General features: G+C 33.6%; 1 protein-coding gene and 1 long non-coding RNA gene across 14 annotated transcripts in view; one reads left to right on the forward strand and one right to left on the reverse strand.

The window, feature by feature from the left end:
* PTPRQ (protein tyrosine phosphatase receptor type Q) overlaps positions 1-6,167 on the forward strand; it is a 213,167-nt gene extending 207,000 nt beyond the window's left edge. Inside the window, exons 43-45 of the mRNA XM_024122873.2 lie at positions 307-442; positions 5,596-5,719; positions 5,971-6,167. Of these exons, the coding sequence (XP_023978641.1) occupies positions 307-442; positions 5,596-5,719; positions 5,971-6,008 (298 nt within the window). The 3' untranslated portion in view covers positions 6,009-6,167. The remainder of the gene's footprint in view (positions 1-306; positions 443-5,595; positions 5,720-5,970) is intronic.
* Positions 1-13,231, reverse strand: part of LOC129391337 (uncharacterized) — an 83,492-nt gene that overhangs the window by 49,891 nt on the left and 20,370 nt on the right. The window lies entirely within an intron of this gene.

Consider the following 13,231-nt stretch of genomic DNA (forward strand, 5'->3'; position numbering starts at 1 on the left):
ATTTTTAAAAATCCTCCCCATACTTCTCCAACTACAACCCTTAAAATATTATGAAAGAAGAGGGAAAGTTCAACTGGTTAAAAAAAAAACTCAAATATTTGACAGAGTATTAATGATAATCATCTTGCTCTGTCTAAACAGTCTTGGGAACAATATAAATCCAAAGAAACTCCAAAGAAAATCTACCTCCAATAAGAAAAGAAACTATTTATAATTTATTGCTATCATAGTTTATTTTCTTCCTCACAATCAACATAAACAGCCTTTTTGCTGAATAATTTGCATGTAATTTCACTCTTCCTGCAGTGCTGGAGTTGGAAGAACTGGAGTTTTTATTGCTCTGGACCACTTAACACAACATATAAATGATCATGATTTTGTGGATATATATGGATTAGTAGCTGAACTGAGAAGTGAAAGAATGTGCATGGTACAAAACCTGGTAAGATATCTAAAACTTCAAGCAGTTATCAGCTCTAGAATTTCTGCCTGGGAGGATCTTAGTGGCAGTGATCTGGCTAGACATGGACTTGAACTATATTAGCAAAGCAGACATTGTCTTTTCCTACATTATAAACCTCTGGGTGGGGGCAGGGTCTTGGGGATGGCAGCTGATGGGGATTATAGGAGAACTGAAACCCACATGCCCCAGTTATCCTTCAGCACTGTTACTGACTACTCATCCTACCCTGTTTATACTGATAGGCATATAGAAAATAATTCATAAAATGGATTTGTCTTTAGCCTTTGGGAAACTTAGCAAATGAATCAAATTAATTTCTTTTGTAAACATGCTAGAAGTTGTATTTGGGAAAAGTTTATTAACTGTTACAGGTTTCTATGTATTTCACTTGTCCATATTTATCCCTTTTTATTAGTAGTACTAATAATGTTTGTTATAGCATGTCATCAACTAACTAACTGGGAGTTGTTTGTTTTGTTGTTCTGGTTTGGATGTAAAAATATTTTTAAAATATAGATTTTTGTCATTAAAAAAATCATACGGTATAATGGTAATGAAACTAAAAACCCTGTTGAGTGTCTAGTAGGTTCCAAGTATTATACTAGATCCTTTACATGTATTATCTTATTTAATTCTTTATTTGTAAGGCAGGGCCAATGAAACTAATCAACAGACTAGGTATTATGGTCTCTGCTTTACACATAGGGAAGCAGATGTTCAAGAATTTAGTGATATTCAAAGGTCAGAGCTAAAATTCAAACCCAAGTCTGTCTAACTATAATACATAGGATGTTCCTGTCATATCTTTGGATTGGTATGTTTATGCTACACGGAGATTTTTCTCACAGTAAATATACAAATCTTCTATAACGGTATTTTCCAGGTTACCTACTAGAAAACACAAGTGGCTTTACATCATTAAACGTGTGAGAAAACAGCCTCTTTGCTAAAATAAGTTTGAGAAAGAATTTCTTAGAATTATAGCCTCTATGCTAATGTGCATTGACAATTATAAATACAGAGCCCTTGTGGACATTTCCAAGACTTATATGACTATGAAATCCTTGAACACTTTTTGACCCCAAAACCTATAATGCCATGATGTCATGGAACATTAATGTTCTTAGGAAGATGCTGCTCTAGACCAGAGACATCCAAACTTTTAGGAACACACATCCCTTTCAGGAGAAATGTTTGAGCATTCAACTCCAATACATATATATTTATTCTTAAAATGTAGATTGTGCAATTATGTAAATTATAAAGCATACACAAGAAATTGAAAAACATGAGATAAAGGTCAAATAAGCAATTTTGACAACCTTGCTAATAGTGGGGGCTTCATATTATCACAAGGTATTTTCAAAAGATAAAATTCAGAAAATAATTGTTTCCATAGTGGTTTTAAATACATATTTTAAATTCTGTGTAATTTTTTTTTAAAGTGATCTAGCTTTTTGTCAGATCTGATCACATTGTTGTTGCTTTCACCTCACAGCATGGCTATAAGATGGTTATTCTAGGAGCATGAAAAATGTCAGTGCTGCCATTTTATTGTCATTCATTGGTGCTTGCCTGACAGATATTCTCTTTAATCCACAGTCTCTTTGTAGGAATCTTTTTAAGCCACTTCAATTACGTGATGGCTAGGTAAAACTAGGTACTGTAATCCATATGCATTCCCTTATATGCTGAAAGGGAGCACATGAGTGAAGTATCACTCTTCCCTTAGGAAACTTCAGAAACAGACTATGACTTGTGGCCAGGCTTGGCTTCACGGGTATGCAGTCTACGCAGTCTCACGGGTCCCCACGCTCAAAAGGGCCTTGCACTTGATTTAATGTTTGCTGACACTGTTTTGAAAATCTTTAATAATTTTTGAGGAAGGAAACTCGTATTTTCATTTTGTAGTGGGCCCCACCAATTATGTAGCTGGTTGTTATCCAAAGATCTTTTAAGGGCTTTGATATCAATACGACCATTAATGATTATTAAAACCAAATTCTTTCTTATTTTTAGTTGAGAATAAGAATAGCTAGCAGTTTCCTCCCATGTCCCTGGGTGTACACATGTGCACTGGTGATCAATGTTCTTGGCATTGATCGAGATTGGTTGGCTCTCTAGGATAGAGGTTAGCGGGTGCAAATGATTGGGTATTTCCTTGTAGAGACCAGATTCGGTCTTCAAATAATAGAAGTCGAATTTTGTCATGCTCTACAATTTTGTAAAACCAAACTTTGTAAAGAGTGTGTTCAAGCATGCCTGTGAATAATTTCACACAATTTAGTATTCAGTATATGCGATAAACTTCATACATTATGCTGGAATAACCAGCCAGAGGAAAATGTTGCAGGTTGGGTAGGGGAATGAAAAGAGCCTGAATTTTGGTGTCAGAGAATTGCATTCAGATTCCAGTCCTGCTAATTGCTGGCTTTGTGACTTTGTTTAATTAACCTCTCTGTGTTATTTCTCTTTTGTAAAATAGCTGTGTTACACTTTTCACAAGTTTATTGTAAGTACTAAATAAGAGAAAGTATCTAAAGCACCAAGCATGCAGTAAATGCCCAGCGTGCAGTAAAGGTCTGACAATATAGTTGTGCAGATTGCTTTTTAAGATAAAAAGGTGGCAGTTCGTTAAAATCCTGATAAACACTTACTGAATCAATAGGTAGAAGTCATGAATATTAGTTGGCATGTTTGAAATAAGTATATCTTCATCGATATTCAAGAAAAGTATAAGTAGCCCTCCCATAAGAGGTTATAAAATTAAGATACATCCATGTTTACTAAATAATTAGCCTCCATTTTGTAAACGATATAAATCACAATTCTCAGATCCTCGCTTAAAATGTGGTACTCCAAAGCTCTCTTTCACCGGACTTTGTTCCCAGAAGCTATGCTCTTTACTGTCTCTTCTCTGTGATGAAAAAAAGGAAAATGACCACACCTTGGCTCCAGTCCTTATAAACCAGCATTGCCTTGCACAAGAGTGGTTTCTTAGTTTCTTCTCTTGCACTTGGGAATGATTCCAATTTCTGTGAAGAATGCTGTCTCAGCACATACTACAGTAGCCATGGCCAGGGGTGGAGAAGTGGGAACCTCAGCAATATATCACCACTAAAATACACCAGAGGGTCCAGACCCTGGAGAGAACGTAAAGTTCTTTCACTGTCTACCAAAACACAGTTCATAGCAGCCCCAAGAATGTGAGAGAGCTTTCGGAGAGAATACTCTGCAGTGAGATAATATCCTGAGATACTATTCCTGCCTCAAAAAAGAATTAATCTGGATGAATCCCTTTCCTGCTCTGGTTCTCTTGAAAATTGACTGATGTAAACTCCTGAGGTAGAAGCAAAAAGAATAATATGTTTTTGGTGCCTAGTTTTTTGCCAGCAACATATATATATGGCTGGCCTTAAATCTCACAACATAGCTTTTCTGATCCCCCAGATGAGTAAGCTGAACATCAGAAAAGTTTAATTCTTAAGGTAACAGGACTATCTAGGGTAGAAACTGGAACTGAACTCTTCACTGCCTCTTTGGCAATAACACACCACAGCAGAGGGATGTTGGAAAATGTAGTACTGCCCTGTGGAGCTCAGCCTGCCCTGCTGGCAGAGTTTACACCCATCATTCTTTCCAGTGGAGAAAGATGAGATTGGGACAGTCAGAAGTTTCACATATCAAATGTGACTTCAAATTCAAATGTGTTTTTTTTTTAAATACCAGAACTCATAAATTTAAATGACTGTTGTTTTCAAAGAAATTATACCATGTCAATATATTTCTGTCAATAATGTTATTCACTGTGCAGTGTATATTTTAAAATATTCATTTGGAATTACCCTGAGAAGAAATTTAACAGCAATTTCAAAAGAATTTTTATTACCTTATAACAATCCTTCATTTCTTACCAAAACTGAATTATGTAACTTGATCACCCACCTCACAAACTTGATCCCTAATGACTTCTGAATGTTCTCCAAATCAAGTCTGTCCTGAAATGGTAAAGATCGGCTAACTGTGAGAATTAAATGAGGCTAAGTCAACAAACATTCATTACGCAACTACCACATTCCAGGCACTATTACACGCAGTGGGAATATAGCAGTGAATATGACAGAGTTCTGTCCTCATAGAACTGACAGTGATGAGATGTGTGTGGAAACATTTTGTAATCCACGAAGAAATAGGTATTCCTAATAATGACCAACAATCTCTAGAGACAGTTTCAATAGTGAAGTTCCAAAAAGGTTTTGAGGTGTAGTAGCAATAGATATGAATATAATTTCTTAAGATGGTCACTTTAGAGGACATTCTATTTAAATCAGTTGTCAGTATGTGTGTGTGTTTGTGTGTGTGTGTGTATATGTGTGTGTGTGTGAATCTTAAACATTTGGTTATATTCCTTTAACTTCAGGTACCTTCCCTATGTAAAAATGAGGGTGCTTTTCTATGACTGTAACCGTAACTACCTTTGGGAAAGTCCAAACCCAGAAATGCTAACAGGTTATTGAATTATACTGAATAAACTTAAAGAACCCAGATGGTATTGAATGTAATCCGAACTTCAGATGAAATGTTTGGAGTCCTGCCTTGTATTTACAAATAGAGACCAGATCCTTGACACTAAGTAGGCCAAATATTGGGTGATTAAGAGAATTGTTAAACATTTTAAATATGCTGATGGTGTGTAGATATGCTCAGTCACAGCTTTTGAAAGTAAATTTAGTATCTGCATTCCAACAGCCATTCTAACAAGAAAAGTATTTATAAGAAAAATTACTCAATCATGCCTAACAGGAAAAAGGAACTTCTAAACAAATTTAAATAATATAATTTGCTACTTTTAAAAATTACAGAAAGAAAGAACATATGAACACTTAGTATTTAATGACAAGTATTTTAAAAAACTGGAAACTACAAAAAGCCACAGGAATTTAGCAAACCTTATGTTTGAAATGATAAAAAAAATTATTTATATTCATGGTAAATTCTGTGCCTCTAACTTAGCTGTTTAACATTTGTTGAATTCAATATTACTTTTCACTGTAAAAGTATAGCCACCCCCCCCCTTATAAGAAAATCCCTACCCCGTCCATTTATTTAACCGTCCTTTCTTTGGTGTCTAGGCACAGTATATCTTTTTACATCAGTGCGTTCTGGATCTCTTATCAAGTAAAGGAAGTAATCAGCCCATCTGTTTTGTTAACTATTCAGCACTTCAAAAGATGGACTCTTTGGACACCATGGAAGGTAAACAGAGGCAATGTATATCAATTTACTACTAGTTTACCACCTATAGCAGGAGCATTAATTTAATAATAACCGTATGTTGAAAATGTTTTAGAAGCTTGGCTAGCACACATATCAATTTTTTAATTTCTCTCTAATCCAAGTTAGGATAATAGCCTTTCCAGGTACACTATATTTTTGTCATGAAACATTTAAATCTTTTGAACTGTTAACTTCAATTCTCTCTTGTGACATGTTACTTTATGTTATAGGTGATGTTGAGCTTGAATGGGAAGAAACCACCATGTAAATATTCAGACCAAAGATTACAACTGGAAGATATTTTCAAATCCCAGGGGCCAAAATACCCCCTTACTCTTCTGAATTGAAATGTGCAACCTTAAGTAAATCTCTACGCTTCCCTTACTGTGCCTTAGTAAATGGATTGACATTTTATGAATAGTTCTAGGAAAGAGCTAATTCAGGACAGTTATCTGTTTTGTACAGAATATTATACATGTAAAATGTTTAAGAAGAGATATCCCAGAGATTTTTGAAGCCTTCTGTATTTGGGGAATAAGCCAAATATAAAATTATTATAATATTTACGCTAATGTTTCAATGTGAATTTTCCCTACATATTGGATTTGATCTTGAACAAAAGTTGTAAATGTTGATTCAGTAGTGTTATTTTGGCCTCCAGGGTGTTGACTTTTCTCGTGGATAACTTCCAGGACTGTCATAATGATCTGTACTTCCATGTATGCCCCTGTGTTTTGAATCCCCTGTGTTTTATGAGTGCTGAGATATCATCTCATGATCTCCAACAGCTGAACAGTAACCCCCTGACACTGTGGGATTACTTAGCCTTTATACAACACACAGTAGCTCTTCGGGTACACTTAGGGCTATTTCAGTTGCATGGTAATCTTTAGTTTGCAAAACAAAAGGAAAAATTAAACAGTGCAATTGCTCATGTGAAGTTGTTGAGTACTTTTCTAGCCTGTCTGCATTTGTACATTTTCAGGAACAAGCTGTACCACTATATTGTATATTTGAATACATAGTTAAATGTATCAGTATTTGTCCATTAGATATGTATGCAACCTAATAACAATTTTGAAGGGTTTCTTCAGCAGAAATGTATGAATACAGTAATAAAAATATAATGTGTTACAAGGTCATAAACCAATGATGTGCTGCTGTGGTGCCAACCAGAGACTTCTGAATAGATTACATAAAACGGTCTTTATTTCATTTTCCAAGGTTGATTATTGAGGAGTGTATTAGGTGGAACTGAACACAAAGAAATTAACCAGACTGTAGCAAATTAGAGATTTTTTTAAAAAGAAAATAATTCACCCTCCTTTGTGTTAGTTAGACAGTAACAATGTACAAAGTAAGTTTTGAACTATATGAAATTATTTTGTCATAGATTTCAATTAAGGGTCATAAAATAGTATTAATTATTTTATTTCTTTTATGGTAAGAATCATATCTTATACTTATTTCTGCTGGAATATACATATAGAAAAAGTGATGACCAATAAAATTGAATTTTAAGGAACTGAGTCACTCTGCAGCATGATTTCAGAGGTCCTTATAAACATAAATTTGATTTTGTATCTCATATTAAGATATAATTAATAATTATCTTAACATAATGAAGTATAAGTACAATATAGTAATATAATGTAGTATAAATAATTAAGATGTAATAATTTCCCAAGGTATCCAAAGATAGTAATTTTAAAATCGAATTTATTATGCAAGAAATTAAATCCTTTAGTCTTAACAAGCAATCCTGCTTTCTGTTTTTTATGGCAAGGGTGTGTAAATAAAAACAATCCTTTAATGTTCCAATCAAAAAGTTTACTCTATAGAAAGTTACAGAAAACAATAAGAAATGATGAAAACTCTAAAAGATTCAAGTTTGAGTGACAAGTTCTTCAGTTTGCTTCACGTGTCAGTCATTGAAAATGAGTGGTAAGCCAGTACTTATTAATGTGGGTTTTTGTATTCATGGAAGACAGATAACAGCCTGTGGAAAGTACTGGTGAGTCTACTTTTAAATGTATTAAATGGTAAGAAAATAAATCCTTCAATCCACAAGCCAGTCCATTTTCTATAACATCTATATAAAACAGAGAGTACAGAATAGAGTTGACCCATGTGTATATGCATGTGTGTGCACATAAAAAAAGTTTTAATATAAGGCCTCCTTCTAAAAGAGTGCTTATCAATCTTTAATGTGTATACAAATCATCTGCGGATTGTGGTAAAATGCAGATTCTGCTTCAGTAGGTCCAGGACAGCACCTAAGACTCTTCATTTCTAGAAAGTACTCAAGTAATAATATTGCTGCCTGAGCTCGGGCCATACATTGAATAGCAAATCTCTAAAAGACAGGATCAGAATAATTTTATTTCCACCTGAAATTATTTGAAACATGTTAAAAAAGATTTGTCTTCGTTATCAAAAACATAACAAAGCACCTGTTAAATGTGTATAGCTCACTAGCTATATCACAAAACTAACTGAAACTGAATTGAAACACATATTAATGTTAACTAAATTTTCTCTTAATTATATTGTGAAAACGCTAGTTCACAGCCAAATTTTTATAGGTGGCTACTAAGTGCAAATTAAAATAATGAGGCACATCTGTAACATTTTTAGATCAGATTTGTCAAAATACTTTGAAGCATATGTACAATAAATGAGCCACATGTGTTTTATCTAAACCAAATGAAACTGGAGCCTCTCAGAATGGTTTGCCAGAAACGAGAGCAGCTGTGGGTATCACCTCTACTTTCATCCTGCTTTAAAACACAGAATTTTCTTCTTTCACTTTATAGGTGAAATGTGTGATATGACTTTTGAAAAAGCTAATTAAACCTTTCCCTCTTCATAAAGGAGATGGTGATTCACTCTTCACATCTGGTACCAAACACTAGATTTTAAAAATGAAATTTAAGTTCAGCAAACCACTCTACACGTCCATGACATTACTGTGATAGGTCCACTTTTGTAGTTCAACTTTTAGAAAACTCACAGTAAAGTTTTTGATGATGCCAGTAACACAAAATGATCTGAAATTCTCAACTGAATGATATTAAAAAGTGAAAATGTGGGATAAAAAAGCTCATAAAGTATAATCTTAACAAAACAGTTTGCCTTCTTAGGACAAGTAATATTTCATGGTAAATGACATCATGAATATGCATAGAGCTTCCATTTGGAATCAAAACTCATATACCCATCAGTTCATGAAGATGTTCTGAGGAACAGATTAGATCACACATATGAAGGTGTTTCAAAAAGTACAAAGAGCCGTACAAAGTTAAGATAATTTTTTACCCAGGTTGGACAGTATGTAATGTTTACCAGTAAGATAATGCACCCCATAATAAGACTGTATTGTACTTGTGATATTAATTCCATGTTTGTATGTCTATTTCATATGCAAACGTTAAAGAGAAAATTATGGCAGATATACTGATTTCTGCTAAATAAAACCAGGTACTTTGTTTTTCATGAATGATTAAGAGCGTTCTCAAGGAATATTTGGACTAAAGTGAACAGATAAACAAATAACATAAATTGTGATTTAGAAAACAAATCAAGAAAATTTCCATTTCAGGTGTTTCAAATGGACATACTAAATCACTGTCTACAATACAGTCATTTGAAAATAAAACTGTAACTTAATAGAAGGTGATGAAAAGTATTATTCTCCCTTGTTAATGAGATTATGTTTCTTTAGAATCACAAGCTTAAATTATTTTAATTTTTACTGAAAGTATTAGATTGAGAAGTCATTTTAGTAAATTATAAACTTTTCAGAATACTTTTACACCCATCATCCTGATTAATCCTTACAAAATCCTGTAAGATCTGCAGTGTCCCATATTACAGATAAATATAATGAAAGCTTAACAGATGTGCCAGAGACCACATTTAGTAAAGATGGAAGATGCATATCATAATCAAGTTACTGAAAGCCAATGATAAAGATAAAAATTTTAAAGGCAACAAAGAAAATAGAGACCTATTGAGGTGTTCAAATATAAGAAAATATGCAGGCTTCTATTCAGAAACAATGCAAGCCAACTGACAATGGAATGACAAATTCAAAGTGCTCAAATTACCTCCTAAACCTGATTAAGGGCAAATACAAAAGAACTAGAGCTAATGTCATGGTGAAATATTAAAGGTCTTCATCCTAAGAGCAAGAAAAAAGCAAAAACGCCCACTTTCACAACTTATATTCAACACTGTACTGGTGTTTCTAGCCATTAAAATAAGGCAAAAAAAAAAAAGAAATAAAAGGAATAAGGTTTGTAAATGAAAAGAAAAAATTGTCTATATGAGTAGAGAGTATAATTATGTATGAGGAAATTCCTGAAAAAGCTACAAAAGAGAAAAAGCCACTAGGTATAATAAATAGCTTTAAAAAGGTTACAGGATATAAGATCAAGATACAAAACTCAATTTTATCTCAACATATTAATCAATGAACCAGAAACTGCAATTGAAAATACCATTAACAACAGCATCCATAAACATGAAATGCTTAAAGTAAATTTAACAAAGTATATGCAAGACTCATACACTAAAAACAATATTGATGAGAAGAATAAAAGAAGACTTAAATAAATTTTTTAAAATGCATATCCATGAACTTAAAACTCAATGTTGCTGAGAAGTCAATTCTCCTCATACTGATGTACGGATAAAATGGAATATCAATCTTAATCCCATAAGGCTTTTTTTCTAGAAATCAATAAACTTGTTTTTACAATTTATATAGAAATGATGCAAAGGATCTAGAATAGCCAAAACAACATTCAAAAAGAACACAGTTGAATGACTTACACTACACATCTATAGCATTTCCATTAAAATAAAAAATAGAAAGTAAAAAAAATTCTCACACAGTTGGTCAATTAGTTTTCAACAAAGGTGACAATGTAATTCAATGGGGAAAAGATAGTCTTTCCAATAAACAGTGTTGGAACAACTGGATGCCCATTTGGAAAAACATGAACCTTCATCTCTAGCCCATATAACAAATACAAAAATTAACTTGGAATGCAACACAGATCTAAATGTGAAAGCTAAAACTATAAAGCTTATAGAAAAAAAGTATGAAAATCCTGATGACTTTGGGACAGGCAAAGATTCCTTAGAATATAAAGAACTAAAATAGAAAAGAAAAAACTGACATATTGTACTTCGCCAAAATTATAACATTCTTCTCTTTAAAAGACACTATTAAGAAAATGAAAAGTCAAGCCACAGGCTGAAGAGAATGGGAGAAAATATTCACAATAAATGTGACAACATGCAAGTCTTGGGAATGGTATCCAGAATACATATATATTTACAGAATAATACACACACACACACATACACACACATATAAATGGCCAATACATGAAAAGGTACTCAACATCATTAGTCATCAAGGAAATGCAAATAAAAATCAGAATGAAGTAACTATACTAATAGAATGATTAAAGTTAAAATGACTGGTAATATCAAGTCATCCCACCATGGAATTTGTACCATATACCATGCCGTTCCAGCTTCTCAATCACTTTGGAAAACAGTTTGGTAGTTTCTTATAAAGATAATACCCTATTGCCATATTACCCAGCATTACCACTCCTAGTCATTTATCCAAGAGAAATTAAAATATATTTCCAGAAAAGGACTTGTATTAATAGTGCTCTTAGTAGTTTTATTCATAATGGCCAAAAATGGAAAGAGTCCAAATACCTATCAGCAGGAATGAACAAATAAGTTGTGGTATTTTTTGACAATAAAATAGAAATGAAGTATTGATACACATGAGAACAGGGAAAATCTTCAAAAACATTATACTGAGTGAAAGAAGACAGATACAAGGGAATACATACTGTAAGAATCCATTCAGATGTAGTTCTGGAGCAGGTCAAACTAATCTAGAGTGATGAAGATCAAATCAGTGATTACCTGGAGTGCGGTATATATGTGGGGAATCAACTGCAATGGACAAAACGCAACTTTAGCGGGGTGATGAAAGTGTTCTGTATCTTGAATGGAGTGTTATTTATACAGGTATATTCATTTGTCAAAATGCTTTAAGTTGTGTACATACAGTGAATGCATTTTTTCCATGTAAATTATAATTCAATAAAGTTGATTAAAAATAGAATAATAAGGCTTCCCTGGTGGCTTAGTGGTTGAGAATCTGCCTGCCAATGCAGGGGACACGGGTTCGAGCCCTGGTCTGGGAGGATCCCAAATGCCGCGGAGCAACTAGGCCCGTGAGCCACAGCTACTGAGCGTGCGCGTCCGGAGCCTGTGCTCCGCAACAAGAGGCCGCGATAGTGAGAGGCCCGCGTACCGCGATGAAGAGTGGCCCCCGCTCGCTGCAACTAGAGAAAGCCCTCGCACAGAAACGAAGACCCAACGCAGCCAAAAATAAATAAATAAAATTTAAAAACAAAATGGAATAATAATAAAAAAACAGTTAAGTATTTACAGAATGCTATTCATATGTTTTTAAAATACAAGTAGTACGTATTTTTATGGATTCATTCATTATAGTACATACATAAAATCATAAATGGTAATGTAGGTACTGGCATCAGAATCATGGCTTCCTCTGACATGGGAGGAATGCAGGGAGAAGACGGATTGCCAGGAAATCAAGAGGATCCACAAGAGTTTCAAACGCATTTGTAAATTTTGTTTTAAAGTTTAAAGCATATGTGGCAACACAGATTTGTTAAAATTAAGTAATGAGTAAAAACTATATTATTCTCTAAAGTTTTGTGTTAGAAATATTTCATAATTTTAAAAGTACAATTTAAACTTTAATAATTTATAACAATGACTTAAATGTTTATGGACTATTTTCATGAATCTATCAAAGTATCCTGCTCTCCTGCTTGAATGAGGGCAATATGGAGAGAAATATTTACTTACTTTATTTATTTACTCCATTCCCAAAGCTCTAAAATCAGTGTCTTAAACATTAAAAATAAAACTTGCCATGCTGCAAGTGCTTTCCACAGAATTCACTCAGTCCTTATTCACTTAGTATTTATAACCAGGTGAACTGCCATGGAAGATATGATGAATTCCCTTGCTGTACTCTCGTACTAGAAAACAGAGCTTCATCAATTTGAGGGCACCATATTCATAAAGCTGGTGCATGCTAACAGGATCAACATCTACTCCCTGGGCTGTTACATCAGAGTTTTTATTTATTTATGTTTTAGAGAATACACTTACAGTTGCTTCATTTGCAAATATTTTCTCCCATTCTGAGGGTTGTCTTTTTGTCTTGTTTATGGTTTCCTTTGCTGTGCAAAAGCTTTTAAGTTTCATTAGGTCCCATTTGTTTATTTTTGTTTTTATTTCCATTTTTCTAGGAAGTGGGTCAAAAAGGATCTTGCTGTGATTTATGTCATAGAGTGTTCTGCCTATGTTTTCCTCTAAGAGTTTGATAGTGTCTGGCCTTAACATTTAGGTCTTTAA

The sequence above is a fragment of the Physeter macrocephalus genome, chromosome 6 (assembly GCF_002837175.3).
Source record: "Physeter macrocephalus isolate SW-GA chromosome 6, ASM283717v5, whole genome shotgun sequence".
Classification (NCBI taxonomy): Eukaryota; Metazoa; Chordata; class Mammalia; order Artiodactyla; family Physeteridae; genus Physeter; species Physeter macrocephalus.